Source organism: Styela clava, chromosome 14, assembly GCF_964204865.1.
Source record: "Styela clava chromosome 14, kaStyClav1.hap1.2, whole genome shotgun sequence".
Taxonomy (NCBI): domain Eukaryota; kingdom Metazoa; phylum Chordata; class Ascidiacea; order Stolidobranchia; family Styelidae; genus Styela; species Styela clava.
Genome location: NC_135263.1, coordinates 11,908,659 through 11,930,967, shown reverse-complemented (window position 1 = coordinate 11,930,967; position 22,309 = coordinate 11,908,659). Strand labels below are relative to the sequence as shown.

General features: G+C 33.6%; 2 protein-coding genes across 3 annotated transcripts; both read right to left on the bottom strand.

The window, feature by feature from the left end:
* Nucleotides 1-1,058: 1,058 nt before the first annotated feature.
* LOC120341596 (uncharacterized) lies at nt 1,059-6,143 on the bottom strand. 2 transcript variants are annotated; one of them, XM_039410132.2, is made up of 8 exons: nt 5,317-6,143; nt 4,896-4,981; nt 4,186-4,305; nt 3,588-3,755; nt 3,061-3,218; nt 2,441-2,742; nt 1,862-1,959; nt 1,059-1,243 (listed from the first exon to the last, which is right to left on the bottom strand). In XM_039410132.2, exons 1-8 carry the CDS (start codon nt 5,545-5,547, stop codon nt 1,177-1,179), a joined length of 1,230 nt encoding a protein of 409 aa, XP_039266066.2. In that variant the 5' UTR covers nt 5,548-6,143; the 3' UTR covers nt 1,059-1,176. The 2 variants fall into 2 exon arrangements, with proteins under 2 accessions (XP_039266066.2, XP_077976260.1); XM_078120134.1 differs by lacking the exon at nt 4,186-4,305.
* Nucleotides 6,144-11,992: 5,849 nt separating this feature from the next.
* On the bottom strand, nt 11,993-16,764 carry LOC120341598 (uncharacterized). Its single transcript, XM_078120005.1, has 8 exons — nt 16,292-16,764; nt 15,945-16,030; nt 15,169-15,288; nt 14,539-14,706; nt 14,023-14,180; nt 13,525-13,826; nt 12,937-13,034; nt 11,993-12,547 (listed from the first exon to the last, which is right to left on the bottom strand). Exons 1-8 carry the CDS (start codon nt 16,520-16,522, stop codon nt 12,511-12,513), a joined length of 1,200 nt encoding a protein of 399 aa, XP_077976131.1. The 5' UTR covers nt 16,523-16,764; the 3' UTR covers nt 11,993-12,510.
* Between the last annotated feature and the right edge of the window lie 5,545 nt (nt 16,765-22,309).

Genomic DNA, 22,309 nt, shown 5'->3' with positions numbered 1-22,309 from the left:
GCCGTCCAGTAAACAAAGTCACGCGACCCGTGCAAGTCCTCTATACAGATTTGGAATACTGTATGTTCACAATTTTTGTTGTATTATATTAACCAATGGGTATTTCATTGTACATATGTTTAAAGTAGGTATCGTGAAGCATTTGATGAACAGGCAATGAATCAACAAAATTATCAAATATCAGGTAAATATGATGTCGTATTGTGTCAAGCTGGTATCAGCCTGTACGTACATATAACTGTCTTCCAGTATCCACTGCTCTAATTTAGAGATGGCACAGTTGGTTGGACACATCTGTGATCTTGTTTTGTAGCGCACAGATGACAGAAATGATAGTGAATAGCTCCCAGTGGCCAGCATCAGCGGAAGAGCGGAAACCAAAGAAACCACACACTGAAGTTTATAAACAGTTGAAGTTTTGGTAATTCCTCAACATCAATTTTATAGATTTGTTTATGAATTGATTTTCGTAAACCTCGTTCGTGCTTCAATATCACAATGTTTGGGCCTGCTCGAAAGTGGCCACTGTTTTATAAGATGAGTCGTACTGACCACTCGCCGGTCAACTTCGGATTCAAAATTTATATAAAAAAAACAGCAATTATCTAATTAGCCTAGGAGCAACAGGTTTAAATGTAAAGAACGCTGTCTGATTAGAAACTGCTATAGGACCAGGAATGCTTGAGTTACGGGGTCTTCCTACTACTTCCTCAATGTGTATAGATTTACCAAAAGCAAACTAGGGAGTGAATTGTGTGATTGAAATTTGTGTTGTTGAAACAACTGGCGGGAAACAATTGTTTTGTTTGTGGTGAAAGAAAGTTTCAATCAAATAATTGAAGCTTTTTGTCATCTCCCATTAAATGTTTACAAGTGATGTTTCTCTGTGAATAAACTGACAAAGTTTTTTTTCAAGTCCTAATATAGCACCGCACTACGAATTGAGTTGGTTGGAATCATAATCATTGTGTGTGCTAATGCTAGTGCTGAACTCAAAATCATCACCGACAGCTTTGAAAAGTTTGTTTTATTTTTCAATAAATTCATTGATTGGGTATTACAAAATAATAAAATAATGCAAAAAGACGATATCAAAACATATGACATTTACTTCATTTTGAGTTGCAAGCCAATTTTATTTTTCTTCAATGAGTGCTCATTATAACAACATTCACGTTATGTGTTGGATGAATTGATTTGAATTGCCATTGTACTGGTGACGCGTCTCTTCCTGAATCGGCATCTGAAACAATATGCATGTGATAATATTCAAGCTCAGTATAGCTGTAACTTATTTTTCAAATATTTGTCACGAATATATTGACGAAATTTGAAATAAAACAATTCACAAAGTTTAGATGAATGTGATGAGTGGGACTAGATGAGACCATAAAAAAATTATTATGAGGATAGATTCGATTAGAACATACCAAGTAGACTACTTGTTAGCAAGTATTGTACCTGTAACATTTTCTCATGAAAATTATATACGCCTGGACTTTTGTGCAGAAGCATCTATACCAAAGCTGTAACTACTTCATAACAATATTTTGACGGGGCTCCTGAAGTATGCGAACCAAGATGGCGGACATCGGAATGTAATATGTGTACTAGGTTAGGGTTAGGCTATAATTTTAGCTATAAATACTACGGGAGGCTCTTGGCTAGTCTTCGAACTGATAATATGACTAAAATAAGGAAATTTGGAAAAAAATTATCGCCTAACCCTAACCTGGTACCCATGTTACGTTCCGATGTCCGCCATCTTGGTTCGCATTTTGACTTGGCAACTCATAATAACTAGGATACAATTATATCGGTCACAACATATATATACTTTATTTACCAGTGTTTTAGTTACCTGTGTTTAAAAAAAGTTGCTATGACTGCATCTTTTAATTTGGTCATTGTAAAGAAGCATATCCAAGGATTAGCAAGACTTGGAAGTGTAAAAATATTCTAAAAAAACAAGTCATCGTTACATCTGTGCACGGTAACAATGACTTTTATCGGCAAAATATAATAAGATTGTTTTGGAAAAATGCGTTGTAAGTCATTTTCATTTGTCATTTATTCCAAATATAAGTAATATCCAAAAACAATTATAAATGGTTGTTCTTAATATCGCACATCAACGATGCACAGATTAACGAATTTTTTACATTGAATAATGTCGATAAATGACTAATGTCAAGAGAAATCAGGATCAATGTTGATTCCCATTAATCCGGAGCATAATGATTTTTGATTGATTGACAAGAACCCGGTTGATTCAGATTTTATGACTCCATGATCTTAGACAACCAGCCACTTATTTGTAAAACTCTGAATTACCATTTAAAATACCAAGGACAAATACCATCTAACATACACATCCTCCCTTCACAAACCTAGCATTACTCAACATCTAAAAAATCTTAAATATAAACCCATAACTCACGGAGTAAATCTGCACGTTGAGGTATGACAAAAGCTGCTTTTGTGTAGAAAATGCTCGAAGCGTAAACGTAGTGAGTGCAGACCAAAATGTAAACTGAAGAATGGTAACAGCAAGAGAGAATTTTGAAATAAAATCGTTGTTGAACCCAAATTGTTGTCTGGCAACTAATGAAGATTCAGCCCACGTAATATTTTCACTTTCTTCATATTTTAAAGTATGTTCAAACGCAAGAGAATTCTGTCCTGAAATTCTCTCTTTATATCCATCCGTTGTCGTAACTTCGATGCCAGGAAGTGGCTTTTCTGTTATAAAAATAGCATAATAAATCATTAAAGATTAGCAACACTTATCATTCTAAACAACCATCGCACATCTATCTTTCTTACCACCTCCTTTACTTTATTTTTAAAAACATTCAATGATCCGCCTGAGGTATGCGCACCAAAATGGCGCACAACCTGAACTCAAGTTGTGTACAAGGTCAGGGTTCAGGTTGTGCGACATCTTGGTACGCATACTCCAGGAGTACCCATTTAATTGTGAAGAAGAAGTAGTAATTATGAAATAATAAAATTAACAAAAAAAAAACAATAGTTTCAATAAACAGAAAAATCACTAACCATGATCAATTGATGGTTTTGGCGTAATAATCACTTTAAAAAATACAACATAAACAGTACTAGCCACCAAAATTCCAAGTGCACACCAAGATGTTGCGTTCGTAAGCAGGAGAAAAGGAAACGATAATGGAGCCATAAAACCCGAGCAATGTGGAGTACTAAGAAAATTTTTGTAAATTAAAGAAGGTATTTGAAAAAATTTAATTTTCCATCTGGCAGTCTTTTCAAAATAGTTCCCCCTGTCTCCAAAAATTTTTGACTTTGTTCTTAGTCAGACTGTTTGTAAACACCCACATTTCTGAATTCTATACCATGCTCGGATAATGTTGATTTCACAAAGAAGTTAGAAGTCATCACTTGTTTAGGTAATCTTAGACTATTTTCAAATGATAAATTTTCAAATTATTTTGTATAATCCTACTATCACATTTCAAGATTTTTTAAAACTCGTCAAATCTGTATAAATTTGAAATGAATAGCGTCAAATATTCAACTCAAATATTTTCAATATGGAAGGTTAAATTAACATTTTGCATAATCTTTGCTCTTCTCCACTTGAATCAATCACCATAGTCGAACAACCTTCCATGCAATCATGCTCTTCTTCTGTGCATCTTGTCATAACACCAACCAAAGTAAAAATAGGAAGAAGTAACCAAATACTTATAATCATTCGTTTAACATGATGTGTTTTTCTGTAAAAATTTCAGACAAATTTTCAAAAAAAAATGTTAATATTGAAAAGTAATTTAATGGCATGAGTGGGTTACATATAAAAATGTTAGATGGACTAGAATCATTAGATGAAAAAAAATAGTTCATACCAGAAGTATTTTTCAAATAAGCTGCAGGGCTATTTGAAATTGTAAATAGTCTGATGAAATATAGCATAAAATATAAAAAGTTGTCAAATTATTTTTGCTGCCTAATATTTGATTAACTCTACTTGATATTTAAGTATTGAAGTGGTAAGATTTTATCAGAAAAGTGTTCGAAAACAATAATGGTATTCAGTACAGGTTTCCTACTAGCTATATTAACTACATTTGTAAAGAAAGTTCGAATCATGAAAACTATAAATCACCACAAAACAAATCATGAAATGCTATAAGTTAATTTAATTACCTGAAAACACCTGAAATGGAAGTAAGATTTTTTGTCCAAGATCGGTCAGGATATGCTTGAACCATAATCTCACATGATCTTATACACGTTGACTTGACAGAAATATTTAGAAGTGTCATGCTATGGAATGACATAATGAGTAAATCAGTCAAGTTTTAATTACAATTTGTATCAGGAGCTATGTCTTAGTGTTATGAAAATGACTATAATATTCCACCATCAAATTTTGATAACTGCTGGTTGATGGTTAGGTATATTCACACCAAATTGAGTCAGAACTTTTCTGAATATATTTATATGATTATACCATTTTTTTAAATGAAAAAAATGATTAAGTGATGATTACTGTCAAAAGGATTGTCAAACTCTTTGTCGAAACATTTGGTTCTACATAATCTCTGAATAGTTTTCGTTTTCTTTCACTATTGGAAGTCATGCATCTCGAATGATTTCTATTATTATGGTCGACGGGAATTGTTAGCAAATAAATAAATATATCACGGTTCGTCAAATGATGAAGTTACCTGTATATCCTAATGATAGTGAAAAATAAGGAAAATCCAAGGAACAAAATAGATCGGCACTAATATTGCATGTCATTTATGAATACTCAAATCAGAAGTCAGTCAGTCTTTATTCAAATTTATAGTCAAGTTATTTGACTTCAGTACTTGCATTTTGTTCATTGCTAAACAGTAAAAAGTATATACCTCAATATGCACACGAGAAATGATGCGTAGGAAACAGCTTTTAACATTGAAACAATATCTAGTCCGGCATTTGTAGTATACATTATCTGTAAATAGATAAATAAAATAAAAAAAAGAATAGTATTTAAAATATAGGCACGAATATTACCGAATATCCCGTCAAAAAGCCTGTTAGACGTCGCATTTTTTACTATAAAAAAATTGGGCCCACGTAGCTCCTTTTTGTCAATTATTGTCCGGATAATAATTTTTCCGATAAACATTTTGCCAAAAATACATAGATCCAATGATAGTAAAATAAGCAAGCACAAGTCTTCAACTACTCGTGGCCTTCCCTCCCTGTGCGTATTTTGGAGTTATTGTAGCAGGCTTCCATTCACCAATCCCTCTTACTAAGATAAGGTAAAAACTAAGAACTTACCGCAACGGCAAAATTTGACAAGCCAAAGAACAAGTCTGCACACACAAGTGAAGCAACAAATCTGTATAGATTTGAGTGAAATTTTTTCCAGTGTGTTGCGATAGCTATCAGAAGCAAACTGTTTTCAACAACAATAACAGATGTCAATATTGCTGTTGTAACTCTTGGTGCATTCATAAGTTTAAATCCGCAATGCGCTGTTCGTATGTAATAAGTTGTCGTATTTTCCATTGTTATATAATTCCGAGGACAATTCTCAAAATAGAAATGAATGAAAATATAAATTTAGATTGGTATGATTAGTCTCAAATGGTAAAATCTTTGTATATTGATTAGAGTCAGTAATGACAACAACATCTTATATTTCGTCACTGGTCTCTTTATTGTTAGTACAAATTTCGAAATATACTTTCAATTACTGTTTACAATTATTTCGTATAATCATTTATTGTTTTGTACTGTTACAAAAGAGTTGGTATAAAATATTTATAGAAACTGATGAAAATCCCAACTGTTTGCTTGTTAAGAAGTTATGGAAGCTCTATCCAAGGACAACCAAACACAGTAAACTATTTATATATGGTAAGTGGGTACAATGCAACTATGCTCTTTACACTATACTAGAGATTGTTCTAAATTTAACTTTAGAGTCAAGGCAAGGGGTAGGTGAGCATATCCAGCTATTTTTCGGACTGTACACGTCACCATCCTCTTCTGACAAAGTGCCAAGACCGGCTATGTACCGGTATTTATTCTTCGTCACATCCATACTTTATTCTCTTCGATAGAATATTGATGAAGCATAAATCGTTCGCTTTAAAGCGATATTGTAATAATGAATACACGTTTTAACAACAATGGCGATTATCCAAAGTCGAAAATAATTTGCTAATGAATGTTTAATGTTGATCTGTTTTCTTTCATTTGTCCAGCAATTCTTTGGTTCATTTTGAAAAATGGAACTTAGGCATAAAATAAAGAAGGGGACGTTTAAGATTATCAATTGTCCTGCTACATCAAGATAATGATGCTGCCGATATTCTGAAATTCTTGCTTGGTCTGTCACCACGAAAAAAAAAAGGTTGGTCAAGGTGTAACCAGTCGTAAGAAATCACTTTTTGCTGTAGTATCTGTGTACATGTAGAAAGTAATTGTCTAAATCAGTGATTCTTCCTGCGGCCCTCGATATCCTTCAAAAATCAATCATTTTCATTAAAAATTAATCAATAACTTGAAATTGAAAAACTGAAGATTGATGTCATCGTACCTGTTTGGTCTTTTCATGTGCACATTTTATGATGACGTCATAGTGTTGTCTCACAATATCCAGCCTACGTTTTAATACACTGATTTGATTGTTTCCAGTAATCACGAGCAAGCTATCCCGTACACCAAGGGGCCGGCTACCCTTTTGTCGCTTGCGGGCCAAAATTAAGCGTTGCAAGTCTTGGCGGGACACACATACTTTTAGAAAGTTGATATTCGATTGAAATTCACATGGTTTGTCAAATTTGGATAGAGACTTTGTTCAAGAAGATATTTCTTATAAAAATCAAGCAGTGACACGTCTATCGAATAAAATATGGATTTTATTTCCTCACTGCATTGAATATTTTCTGCGTCTTTTTTTCATTTGTCTGATTATATTTGAATGGTAAGCATATTAAACGAGTAGCTGTTCACGAAATTGTTAGGTTATAATATAATTTAGTCTACACGTGTGTCACAATAAATTTGGTTACGGAAAGTATATAATCGTGAAAACAGCCGTTTGTCGCTATAATTCAGTGAAAAGTCGACGGCCGGATTATTTTACTAAGCAGGCCGGATCTGGCCCGCAGGCCGTTGGTTGCGACCCCTGCCGTACACTGTGCAAAGTTTTCGAACAACATATTTATTTGTTAGTTTGTCAAGACAAAATGCCAAGCAAACCTTCAAAAAAGCTCACACTATTCATAAATATAATCAGGCGTTATAAAGGGATTGGAAAGAGAAGTATTTCAAACTAAAATAAATATCATTAAGACAAAATAAGGTTAGCTATTAATTCATATATTACTGAAGAATGCATTCATCACGATTGCGCCACGACTTCAAAATTAAAAGCCAATGTCAAGTTCAGCGTGAACTTGGTTTTTACAACGAGTTTTGTTGATGTTGGTATTTTGAAATACTGTACATACTTGAGTTTGGTTTTTTACGCGGCTCCTTAAAACCTTAAGGTTTTTTCTTTCTCATTCTTGTTGTTACCGTATGAAAAAAATCATTTTCTCGTTTATTACAAGAACGATTGCTTTGAAAGACTGTATTTTTCTCTAAAAGGGTATTTATTATCATTATTTGTTCCTAAATTTCTCGTGAAATCTGATGTCTCATCTTGAATTCCGCTGTTTTATTTTTATTCATGGGAACACGTTTTTGTGACATCGTGACGGTTGGCACTGATCGACTACTGTGACAGATTGCACACCCGTACTACGGCGATTTGATTTTCGTGTCCATATATTTGAGCATCGATCTCTTATTATTGTTGTTTTCATTTGAATATTAATGAATCAGAAACCGTGAGATTCTCCACCTTTAAGGCGATTACTAAATGACCAGTGACAACAGCAGCAGTTATTCATCAATTTAGTAATTAGGTGTTTTAACGATGATTTCCATCATAGATGTTAATTAAGATGTTAAGCCAATTTGTTTCTTGCTTCGGTCCAAGGACTGGTATTAAAGGGCTCATTGTCGAAAAATTCGATCATAGAAAATAGTGACATAAACAAACAATTTTGAGAAAATTATGACAACAATTCAATGGAAACACCTTGACTAATAATAGAATAGCTAAATTTCAAATTAGGATTTCATACGAAAAAACCTGTCTTTAATGTTTTTACTAAAACGAACTCTAACTAATATTAATAGAGATACAAAAATTTCTGCTCTGGTCACAACATTCTTCATAAAAACTCTTGCTAAAAATTATTATGCTGTTCATTTTTACACACAAAGTGGACCTAAAGATCGTTTGGCAATTTTGTATTCTTATTCTTGTTTTTATGCAGCAAAATCGCTTTTGTGTGCGATGACGTCATCAAAATTGAAAATTTTGCATCTTGTGGCGGTTCCGCGTTCACGATCAGGTGGTCCGGCGAAATCAAGAATGGTGCGGTACCGGTAGTCTACTGTGAAAGATTGCATACCCGCACTACTTCGTTTCGGCCTCCGTGTTCATATATTTTAGCACCGCTCTCTTGTTTCACATGCGATGGGTTCTGAATTACCAGGGTTTAATTCAATAGTATCCCATTGAGTTGATTTTGTTGTTGCGGTGGACCTTATCGGATTTCGTGCTACGCGGAAGTCGGAAATTTTTTTTAAATTTTCGTAAATTTCGATTTGGCTTTCGTATCCATATATTTGAGTATTGCTTTCTTGTTATTCAATGGTACTAATAACTGGCGTAGGTCCCTATTGTTGTTATGGAACAAAACACATTTTCCCGGACCAGTGTAGTTGAAAGCGGTATTAGAAGTGCGAGTGATCACTCCTCGATCGCATTTCAGCAAACTGGTGGAAATTTTTTTGGTAAGAAAGACTACCGGTACTGTAAATCATTTGAAACTACTTGTTTTGGCTTTCGCTAAATAACAGCTAGGAAACGTATGGTCACTGTCACTGATGTAGTGTTTTTCATTTTCGAACGGGGAAATGCGGTGAATATTAAAATAATGCCCAACAACTTCATCTTGATGGAAGCTATTTCATTGAAAAGCTTAAGTTTCTTCTAATCGATCAAAAGTCCTGTTTATTACATATATATTACAAAATATTTATATGTTAGTTTGTCAAGACAAAATGCGAATCAAATCTTCAAAAAGACTCGCACTATTCATAAATACAATCAGGCGTTACAATGAGATTAGAAAGAGAAGTATTTTCAAATTAAAATAGATATCATTATGAAAATATGAAGTTAGCTATTGATATATATATATACCAGAATATCGGTCGGAGATCGAAGACTTATCGATCGAAAGTTAGGGGATTAGTGACATCGTGTGTCCCATCACTAATTATTTAATAACTCTAATTATACGACATAATTCATCCAATATCAATAGGCTTCTGATCCGAAATATATTGAATGCATATGCAATATTCAAAGCAGATTCAACCCCGCTTTCATGAGATATCGCGTGTATCTAACAGACAGACAGACTAACAAACAAACAGACAAATACCTATCAACATACTTACCGATCATAAGATCGATAATTAATTACTGAAGAATGCATCCATCACGATTAGACCAGGATTATTCAGACTTCTGAATATAGAGCCAATGTCAAGTATAGCGTGAACTTGGTTTTTACAACGAGTTTTGTTGATTTCGGTATCTTATAATACTGTACGTACTTGAGTTTTGTTTTTTTATGCGGCTCCTTAAAACTTTGAGGTTTAAAATTTGGCTCCGACACTAAAAAATGGTTGAGAACCACTCGTATAAATCGTTTAGGAAGATGTGCTTTATTTGGAAAGAATCTGTTTTGGATTCTGTAAAAACATTTGAATATTTAAGCATATGGCGCATTTTCCTTTTTAATCTCGAAGTATCCGCATGCAGCGTTTTGTCATGATGTTGTTGATTTTCTTTTCTTTCTCATTCTTGTTGTTACCGCATGAAAAAAATATTTTCTCGTTTATTACAGGACCAATTGCTTTGAAAGACTGTATTTTTCTCTAGAAGGCTATTTACTATCTTTTTTTGTTCCTAAATTTCTCATGAAATCTGATGTCTCATCTTAAATTCCGCTGTTTCATTTTTATTCATGGGAACGTGTTTTTGTGATGACATCGTGACGGTTGGTACTGATCGACTACTGTGACAGATTGCATACCTGTACTACGTCGTTTGGACTTTCTTGTCCATATATTTGAGCATCAGTCTCCTCTCGTTATTGTTGTTTTTATTTGAATATTAATGAATCAGAAACCGTGAGATATTACACTTTTAAGGCGATTACTAAATGACCAGTGACAACAGCAGCAGTTATTCATCAATTCAGTAATTAGGTGTTTTAACGGTGATTTCCATCATAGATGTCAATTAAGGTGTTAGGCCAATTAGTTTCTTGCTCCTGTCCAAGGACTGGTAGAAAGGCTCGTTTTAATTAAATTCAGTCATGGAAGATAGTGACGAGAACAAACATTTTTAAGCCAGACCATGATAACAATACAGCAAAAAAAACCTTGACTAATAGAATGGCTAAATTTTAAATTAGCATTCCGCACGAAAATACCACGGAATTTTTTCACCCAAACGAACGTCTGTTGAAGATGCAAAAATTTTTGCTGTCGTCTGATCTTATCGGTACTTCACTTTTTTAAACTGAGATTTGGAATTTGTTCGAAATTTTTATTGTATAACAATAATCCATGGGTATTGCTTTGTACATATGTTTAAAGTAGGTATCGTGATGCATTTGATGAACAGGCAATGGATCAACGAAATTATCAAATATCAGGTAATCATGATGTCGTATTGTATCAAGCTGGTATCAGCTTGTGCGTATATAACAGTCTTCCAGTATCCACTGCTCTAATTTAGAGAAGGCACAGTTGGTTGATCAATTAATCATCATTTATTCGTCAACACAATCAATATAAATATATCACGGAAATGTGGCAAGATATAGAGTAAATGAAAAAGGACGAACTTTATATGTGTGACAGGAGTCGCGAGGGACCACGAAAGGTTTTTGAGCAGCGACACCTACAATGCTGAGTCAGCTTGATAAAGAAATTTGTTAAAAACCAATGCTTCTAAATATTATTATTTATAAAACATAAAAAATGAGACATCAAAACAATTGAATAATATGTTTATATAACAAATTTGAAAAACATGAAAACCACCAAATAGCTATTACCCTTTTGACTTTTTTGAAAGAAAACGTAAATATATATATATATAATATATGGAAGAAAAAAAAAATCCAAATTCAAAGAGAAACTAAACATAAAAGGTAGATGAATATCCAATTAGCCTACAATTTTTGCATTAGATTTTTAGACAGTGTACATAACGGCATAACCGTTGTCAACCAAGCAGCAATTGTGAAAAATACGGACTCCGTGCACCTCTGAATCGCTCGAGCTGGGATCAGCGTTGTTAAGAATAACAAGCCAAGGTCATGTTGCCATGAGTCAGATGTAGATAAACGGCAGTAGATTGGAATCAGACAGTTAATTTTCCGAAAGTCAACTTAAAGAAACGTAATTATCAATATATTTTATTTAATTGAACACACTATGATCTTGTTTTGTAGATGACAGAAAGGATAGTTAATAGTCCCCAAAGGCCAGCATTAGTGCAGAGGCGGAAACCAAAGGGGCCACTCACTAAACTTCATAAACAGTTAAAGTGTTGATAATTCCCCAACATCAATTTTATAGATTTGCTCATGAATTGATTTACGTAAACATTGTTCGTGCTTCAAATTTTGACAATGAGAATATAATTTGTCAGTGTCAATAACACAATGTTTGGGCCTGCTTGAAAGTGGCCACTGTTTTATGATATGAGTCGCACTGACCATTCGTCGGTCTTTTCATGAAATTCGGATTCAAAATTTGTATAAAGAAACAGCAATTACTTGATTAGCGTAGGGGCAAGACCAGGAATGCTTGGGTTCCGGGTTTTCCGACTACTTCCTCAATGTGTACAGGTTTACCAAGAGCAAACTAGGGAGTGAATGGTGTGACTAAAATTTGTGTTTTTAACACAACTGGTTCGAAACGATTGTTTTGTTTGTGATAAAAGAAAGTTCCAATCGAATAATTTAAGCTCCCTGTAATCTCCCATTAAATGTTTACAAGAAATGTTTCTCTGTGAAAAAATGACAATTTTTTTTAAAGGCCCAATATAGCTCCGTACTACAAATTAAGTCGGTTGGGATCATAATTATTGTCTGTGCTAATGCTAGTGCTAAACTCAAAATCATCACCGACAACTATTTTTCAATAAATTCATTGATTGAGTATTACAAAATACTAAAATAGTGCAAAAAGACGATATCAAAACATATGACATTCACATCATTTTGAGTTGCAAGCCTGATAAATTAGACTTATTTTTCTTCAAAGAGTGCTCATTATAACTACATTCACATTATGTCTTGGATGAATTGAATTGAGTTAGCCACTGGTGACGCGTCGCTTCCTGAATCGGCATCTGAAACAATATACATGGGATAATATTCAAGCTCCGTGTAGCTGTAACGAATTTTTCAAAGATTTGTCACGAATATATTGACAAAACTTGAAATAAAACAATTCACAATGTTTAGATGAATGTGATGAGTGGGACTAGATAAGACAATAAATCATTATTATGAGGATAAGTTTGATTAGAACATACCAAGTAGGCTACTTGTCTGTACTTACTACCTGTAACATTTTCTCATGAAAATTATATACGCCCGGACTTTTGTGCAGAAGCATCTCTATAGCAAAGCTGTAACTACTTCATAACAATATTTTGACTTGGCAACTCATAATAACTAGGATACAACTATATCAGTCACAACATACATATACTTTATTTAACAGTGTTTTAGTTACCTGTGTTTAAAATAAGTTGCTATTACTGCATCTTTCAATTTGGTCATTGTGAAGAAGCATATCCAAGGATTAGCAAGACTTGGAAGTGTAAAAATATTCTAAAAAACAAGACATCGTTACATCTGTGCACGGTAACAACGACATATATCGGCAAAATATCATAATATTGTTCTGGAAAAATGCTTTGATCATCTTGGTTGTCATTTATTCCAAATATCAGCAAAATCCAAAAATAATTATAAATAGTTGTTCTTAATATCGCACATCAACGATGCACAGTTTAACGAATTTTTACATTGAATAATGTCGATAAATGACTAATGCCAAGAGAAATCAGTAGCAATTTTGATTCCGATCAATCCAGAGAATAATCATTTTCGATTGATTCACAAGAATCCAGTTGATTCAGAAATTATGATCTCCCTCGTGACTATATACAACCAGCCACATATTTGTAAAAATCTATTTTTTTAAATACCGAAAACAATTAGCATCTAACATACACATCTTCCCTTAGATGTGGGATGAAGTCACAAACCTAGCATTATTCAACATCAAAAAACTCTTGAATATTAACCCATAACTCACGGAGTAAATCTGCACGTTGAGGTATGGCAAAGAATGCTTTTGTGTAAAAAATACTCGGAGCGTGGAAATAGTGAGAGCAGACCAAAATGTAAACTGAAGGATGGTAACAGCAAGAGAGAATTTTGAAATGAAATCGTTGTTGAATCCAAATTGTTGTCTAGCAACTACTGAAGATTCAGCCCATGTATTATTCTCACTTTCTTCATATTTTAAGGTATGTTCAAACGCAAGAGAATTCTTTCCTGGAATTCTCTCTTTATATCCATCCGTTGTCGTAACTTCGATGCCAGGAAGTGGCTTTGCTGTTATAAAAATAGCATAATAATTCATTAGGGATTAGTCACACTTATCACTCTAAACAACCAGCGCACAACTATCTTTATCACCACTTTCACTTATTTTATTTTTAGAAAGAAACATCATTTAATTGTGAAAAAGAAGTAGTTAATTATAAAATAAAATGAAAAATAAATTTAATAAACGGAAAAAATCACTAACCACGATCAATCGATGGATTTGGCGTAATAATCACTTTAAAAAATACAACATAAACTGTACTAGCCAACAAAACGCCAAGTGCACACCAAGATGTTGCGTTCGTAAGCAGGAGAAAAGGAAACGATAATGGAGCCATAAAACTCGAGCAATATGAAGTGCTAAAATAAATTTTGTAAGTTAAAGGAGGTATTTGTATAACTAAATTTTCCATCTGACTTGATTGTCTTCAAAACCTTTGACTTCGTTCCTAGTCAGAATGTTTGTAAACACCCACATATCTGAATTCTATATCTTACTCGGATATTGTTGATTTCACGAAGAAGTTAGAAGCCATCACTGGTTTGACTAATCTTAAAGTATTTTCAAAATGATAAAATTCCTAAAATATTTTGTAAATTTTTCAAGATTTTTTTAAACTCGTCAAGTTTGTATAAATTTAAAATGAATAGCGTCAAATATATGACTCAAATATTCCCAACATTTAACGTTAAATTATAAATATTTATTGCAGTCAACTTTTTGCATAATCTTTGTTCCTCTCCACTTGAATCAATCACCACAGTCGAACAACCTTCCATGCAATCATGCTCTTCTTCTGTACATCTTGTCATAACACCAACCAAAGTAAAAATAGGAAGAAGTAACCAAATACTGATAATCATTCGCTTAACATGAGGTGTTTTTCTGTAGAAATTTCAGACAATTTTTTATAAAAAATTGTTAATATTGAGAAGTAATTTAATGGCATGATTGGGTTACATATAAAAGTGTTATTAGATGAAAAAAATAGTTCATACAAGAAGTAATTTTCAAATAGGCTGCAGAGCTATTTGAAATTGTAAATAGTCTGATGAAATATAGCATAAAATATTAAAAGTTGTCAAATTATCAAAATTATTTTTGCTGCTTAATATTTGATTAACTCTACTTGATATTTTAGTATTAAAGTGATAAGTTATTTTTAAAATGCTTCTTCATATAAACAGAAATAGAGAGCTTGTCAGAAAAGTGTTTAAAAATAAAATTGATATTCAGTACAGGTTTCCTACTAGCTATATTAACTACATTTGTAAAGAAATTTCGGATCATGAAAACTATAAATCACCACAAAACAAATCATGAAATGCTACAAGCTAATTTAATTACCTGAAAACATTTGAAATGGAAGTAAGATTTTTTGTCCAAGATCGGTCAGGATATGCTTGAGCCATTATCTCACATGATCTTATATACGTTGACTTGACGGAAATATTTAGAAGTGTCATGCTATGAAATGACATAATGAGTAAGTCAGTCAAGTTTTTTTCTTTACAATTTGTTTGTGAGTTATGTCTTAGTACTATAAAAATGACCATAGTTAATCACCATCAAATTTTGATAACTGCTGGTACGTACGTTATGAATAGGTACACTTTACAGCCAATCGAGTAGGAACTTTTCTAAATATATTTATATAACTATGCCACTTTTAAATAAAAAAAATGATATGGACGAGGATAAATACTATTAAATGTATTGTTTTACTCTTCGTCGAAGCATTTTGTTTTACATAATCTCTGAATAGTTTTCGTTTTCTTTCACTATTGAGAGCCATGCATCTCGAATGACTTTTATTATTATGGTCAAGAATTGTTAGCCAGACAATAATTCACGTTTCGTCAAATAATTGAGTTACTTATATATCCTAATGATAATGAAAAATAAGAAAAATCCAAGGAACAAAATAGATCGACACTAATATCGCATGTCATTTATGAATACTCAAATCAGCAGAAGTCATGCCCGATCTATGTCTAGAGTGAACCAAACCTATTTATATTGCAAGCCATGGTTAGTATCAAGTCTTTATTCATATTTCTAGTCAAATTATTTGAGTTCAGTACTTGCATTTTGTTCATTGTTAAACAGTAGAAAGTATATACCTCAATATGCACACGAGAAGTGATGCGTAGGAAACAGCTTTTAACATTGAAACAATATCTAGTCCGGCATTTGTAGTTTGCATTATCTGTAAATATAAATATATATATATCAAACAAATACAAAAAAAGAATAGTATATATTTGAAAATATAAGCACGAATCTTTGAGTACTGAATAGCTGTCCAGAATAGTTCGTCAAAAAGCCTGTTTGACATAGATTAATAGTAAAACAAACAAACACAATCGTTGACTACTCGTGGCCTTACTTCCCTGTGTATATTTTAGAGTTATTATAGCAGGCCATTCACCAAACATCTCTCCTACTAAGGTAAAAACTAAGAACTTACAACAACGGCAAAATTTGACAAGCCGCGGAACACGTCTGCACATACAAGTGAAGCAACAAATCTGTATAGATTTGAGTGAAATTTCTTCCAGTGTGTTGCGATAGCTATTAGAAGCAAACTGTTTTCAACCACAATAATAGCTGCCAATATTGCTGTTGTAAGTCTTGGTGCATTCAGATGTTTAAATCCGCAATGCGCTGTTCGTATGTAATTAGTTGTCGTATTTTCCATTGTTATATAATTCCGACGACAATTCTGAAAATAGAAATAAATCGAAATTTAATGTAGATTAGAGATTAGATTTTTAGTCTCGAATGTTAAAAGCTTCCTATATTGATTGAATTCAGTAATGACAACAACATCGTATACTCCATCACTGGTCTCTTTATTTTTAAAACAACTTTCGAAATGTATTTTCAATTATTGTTATTTTGTGTTTTGTTACGAAAGAATTATTTTGAAATTGATGAAAATCCCAGAGTCCATAACTGTCTGCTTGTTAAGAAGTTCTCAAACACAGTCAACTATTTATATATATATGGTAAGTCAACTATTTATATACAATGGTACAATGCAACTTTGCTTTTTACACTATACTAGAGATTGTTCCAAATTCAACTTTAGAGTTAAGGCAATGGGTGGTTGAGCAAATCCAGTTATTTCTTCGTACTGTACACGTCACCATTCTCTTCTGACAAAGTGCTAAGACCGGCTATGTACCGGTATTTATTCTTTGTCACATCCCTGCTTTATTCTCAATAGAATATTGATGAAACACAAATCGTTCACTTTAAAGCGATATTGTAATAACGAATAAACGTTTTAACAACAATGGCGATTATCCAGAGTCGAAAATAATTTGCAAATAAATGTTTAATGTTGATCTGTTTTCTTTCTTTCATCCAGCAGTTCTTTGGCCCATTTTGAAAAATAGAAATTAGGCATAAAATAAGAAAGGGGACGTTTGAGATTATCAATTGTCCTGCTACATCAAGATAATAATGCTGCCGATATTATGAAATTTCTGCTTGGTCTGTCACCACGAAAAATAAAGATTAGTCAAGGTGTAACTAACTAGTCGTAAGAAATCAATTTTTGCTGTAGTATCTGAAAGTGATTGTCTAAAATCAGTGATTTTTCCTGCGACTCTCATTATCCTTTAAAACAGTGGTTCTCAAGCGGGGGCCGATGGCCCCCTAAGGGGGCCACGAAGCAGTTCAAGAGGGGCCACGACACAAGACCAATAATTGATCATAAAGCAACTTAGTTTGTATACTTTTCCTTTAAAATAAAATCTCCCGTTCAGGCGTTCACCGCAGTTTCACTACATGAATAGGTTATTTGCGATTCAGGGTGAATTCACTTTTCCATACGTAAATTGTTTCATCATATTGCCCACAATACGAAAATGGAACGACAGTCGCATTGGCGTTGGCTTCATCAAAGTGAACTGAGATGACAGAGTATGAGCAATGAATCATTACGCCCATCTAAACTCCGAAACCATCGTGACAAAACTTATCTCCAGGTAAAAGACGTTGGCATCAGTTTCTTGGCTGGCAAGCAAGTTAGATTTCACAAGAACGCAACATTGGCCAAGTTGGGATTCTGCCGAGGGAAAGTCCGCTCTTGAATGTAGCTATGAAGTGGCATTTCGTATTCCTAGCCACTATTTAGCATGAAAGCTTCTTCACTGATAGTAGGCCTATAACTTGCCACAACCCATCACAATCACGAGCAAGCTACCCTGCACAACAGGGGTCGGCTACCTTTTGTCGCTCGCGGGCCAAAATTAAACGTTGCAAGTCTTGGCGGGCCACACATATTTTTAGAAAGTTGAAAACCGAACAGATGGCCGATGAATCACAGTGTTTTCATACAGATCAGGTGTTGAAATTAAGTAGACTGCCACAACTCGTGAACTCAACTTGGCCGTCTGACTTGGTCATCTTGAGAAGAAAAAAAAATTTTCAATTCCGAAAACATTTGTTCGCACACATGTGTACTTCAAACATCAATGTGATTTTTACGCATGGTTTGTCGAATTTGGATAGAGACTTCCTTCAAGAAGATTTTTATTTGATAAAAATCAAGCAGTGACACATCTATCGAATAAAATATGGATTTTATTTCCTCACTGCATTGAATATTTACTGCATCTTCCTTCCCTTTGTCTGATTATAATTAATTTGTAAGCTTATTAAACGAGTAGCTGTTCACTAAATTGTTAGGTTATAATATAATTTATTCTACACGTGTCCCACAATAAATTCCGTTACGTAAAAAATATAATCGTGAAAACAGCCGTTTTGTCGCTATAATTCAGTGAAAAGTCGCGGGCCGGATTATTTTACTCCGCAGGACGGATCTGGCAGCAGGTCGTAGGTTGCGACCCTTGCCGTACACTGTGCAAGTTTTCGAACATAATATTTATTTGTTAGTTTGTCGAGACAAAATGCCAAGCAAATTTTTTAAAAAAGCTCACACTATTCATAAATATAATCAGGCGTTACAATGGGATTGGAAAGAGAAGTATTTCAAACTAAAATAGATATCATTATGAAAATATGAAGCTAGCTATTGTTATATATATATTAATGAAGAATGCATCCATCACGATTTTTCAGACTTCAGAATTAAAAGCCAATGTAAAGTTTAGCGTGAATTTGTTTTTTTTTTACATCGAGTTGTGTTGATGTTGGTATTTTAAAATAGTGCACATACTTAAGTGTGGTGTTAATGCTATTTTAATTTGCGTTATTTTATGCGGCTCCTTACAACTTCAAGGTTGAAAATTTGGCTCCGACACCAAAAAAGGGTTGAGAACCACTAGATAATCTAAATCGTTTAGGAAGATATGACTCTTTTGGAAAGAATCTATTGCGGATTCTGTAAAATTATTGAATATTTAAGCATATGGCGCATTTTCCTTTTTATTCTCGAAGTGTACGTATTGTTTTGTCATCATGTAAATTTTTTTTTTAATTTCTAATTCTTGTTGTTGTCGTATGAAAAAATCGCTTTTCTCGTTCATTACAGGACCAATTGCTTCGAAAGACTGTATTTTTCTCTAAATGGCTATTTATTACCTTTATTCGTTTCTAAATTTCCTATGAAATCTGATGTCTCATCTTAAATTCCGCTGTTTCATTTTTATATATGGGAACACGTTTTTGTGACATCGTGACGGTTGGCACTGATCGACTACTGTGACAGATTGCATACCCGTACTATGGCGATTTAACTTTCGTGTCCATGTATTTGAGCATCGATCTCTTGTTATCGTTGTTTTTATTTGAATATTAATGAATCAGGAACCGTGAGATTTTCTACCTTTAAGGCGATTACTAAATGACCAGTGACAACAGCAGCAGTTATTCATCAATTTAGTAATTAGGTGTTTTACGGTGATTTCCATCACAGATGTAAATTAAGGTGTTAAGCCAATTTATTTCTTGCTTCTGTCCAGGAACTGGCATTAAAGGGCTCATTTTAATGAAATTCTATCATAGAAAATAGTGACATAAACAAACAATTTTGAGAAAATCATGACAACAATTCAGTGGAAACACCTTGACTAATAATAGAATAGCTAAATTTCAACCATACGAAAATACCTGTTTTTAATATTTTTCACAAAAACGAACTTTAATTAATATTAAAAGAGATACGAAAATTTCTGCTTTGGTCACAACATTCTTGATAAAAATTATTATGCTGTTCATTTTTACACACGAAATGGACCTAAGGATCGTTTCGTCATTTTGTATTCATATTCTTGTTTTTATGAAAAAATCGCTTTTGTGTGCGATGACGTCTTTGAATTTGTTTGGTAAGAAAGACTACCGGTACTGTAACATATTTGAAACTACTTGTTTTGGCTTTCGCCAAATAACAGCTAGGAGACGGATGGTCACTGTAACATTTTCCCGGACCAGTGTAGTTGAAAGCGGTATCAGAAGTGCGAGTGATCACACCTCGATTGCATTTCAGCAAACTGGTGGGAATTTGTTTGGTAAGAAAGACTACCGGTACTGTAACAGATTTTAAACTACTTGTTTTGGCTTTCGCCAAATAACAGCTAGGAAACGGATGGTCACTGTCACTGATGTAGTGTTTTTCATTTTCGAACGGGCAAATGCGGTGAATAATAAAATAATGCCCAACAACTTCATCTTGATCGACGGTATTTCATTGAAAAGCTTAAGTGCTCTTCTAATCGACTGAAAGTCCTGTTTATTCCATATATATATTACAAAATATTTATTTGTTAGTTTGTCAAGACAAGATGCGAATCAAACCTATAAAAAGACTCTCACTATTCATAAATACAATGGGATTAGAAAGAGAAGCCTTTCAAACTAAAATAGATACTATTATGAAAATATGAAGTTAGCTATTGATATATATATATGTATATTACTGAAAAATGCATTCATCACAATTGCGCCAGGATTTTTCAAACTTCAAAATTAAAAGCCACTGTCAAGTTCAGCGTGAACTTGGTTTTTACAACGAGTTTTGTTGATGTTGGTATTTTAAAAAACTGTACATACTTGAGTTTTGTTTTTTATGCGGCTCCTTAAAACCCTAACGTTTTTTTTTCTCATTCTTGTTGTTACCGTATGAAAAAAACATTTTCTCGTTTATTACAGGACCAATCGCTTTGAAAGACTGTATTTTTCTCTAAAGGCGTATTTATCATCTTTATTTGTTCCTAAATTTCTTATGAAATCGGATGTCTCATCTTAAATCCGCTGTTTCATTTTTATTCATGGGAACACGTTTTTGTGACATCGTGACGGTTGGTACCGATCGACTACTTTTACCGATTGCATACCCGTACTACGGCGATTTGACTTTCGTGTCCATATATTCGAGCATCACTCTCTTGTTATTGTTGTTTTTATTTAAATAATAATGAATCAGAAACCGTGAGATTTTTCCACCTTTAAGGCGATTACTAAATGACCAGTGACAACAGCAGCAGTTATTCATCAATTCAGTAATTAGATGTTTTAGCGGTGATTTCCATCACAGATGTCAATTTAGATGTTGATCCAATTTGTTTCTTGCTTCTGTCCAATGACTGGTATTAAAGGGCTCATTTTAATAAAATTCGATCATATAAAATAGTGACATAAACAAACAATTGAGTGGAAACACCTTGACTAATAATAGAATAGCTAAACTTCAAATTAGGATTCCGTGCGAAAATACCTGTCTTAAATATTTTTCACAAAAACGAACTTTAACTAATATTAATAGAGATACGAAAATTTCTGCTCTGATCAAAACATTCTTCATAAAAATTCTTGCTAAAAATTATCATGCTGTTCATTTTTACATACAAAGTGGACCTAAGGATCGTTTTGACATTTTGTATTCTTATTCTTGTTTTTATGAAAAAAAAACGCTTTTGTGTGCGATGACGTCACCAAAATTAACAATTGTGCATCTTGTGGCGGTTCCGCGTTCCCTATCTGGTGTTCAGGCGAAATCAAGAATGGTGCGGTACCGGTAGTCTACTGTGAGAGATTGCATACCCGCACTACTTCGTTTTGGCCTCCGTGTCCATATATTTTGGCACCGCTCTCTTGTTTCACATGAGATGGGTTTTGAATTACCAAGGTTTAATTCAATAGTATCCCATTGGGTTGATTTTGTGTTGTTGCGGTGGACCTTATATGACTTCAAATGACCGAATTCCATCGGATCTCGTGCTATGCGAAAGTCGGAAGTTTTTTCACCGTAAATTTTGTTTTGGCTTTCGTATCCATATATTTGAGTATTGCTTTCTTTGGATCTCGAAAAGTATGTGTACCTGAACATAGTAGGTGTACGAGGTTAGTGTTCAGGTTGTGCGCCATCTTGGTCACATACTTCGGGAGCGCCCTTTCTTGTTATTCAATTGTGCTAATCACTGGCGTAGGTCCATGTTGTTGTTATGGAAGAAAACGCATTTTCCCGGACCAGTGTAGTTGAAAGCGATATTAGAAGTGCGAGTGATCACACCTC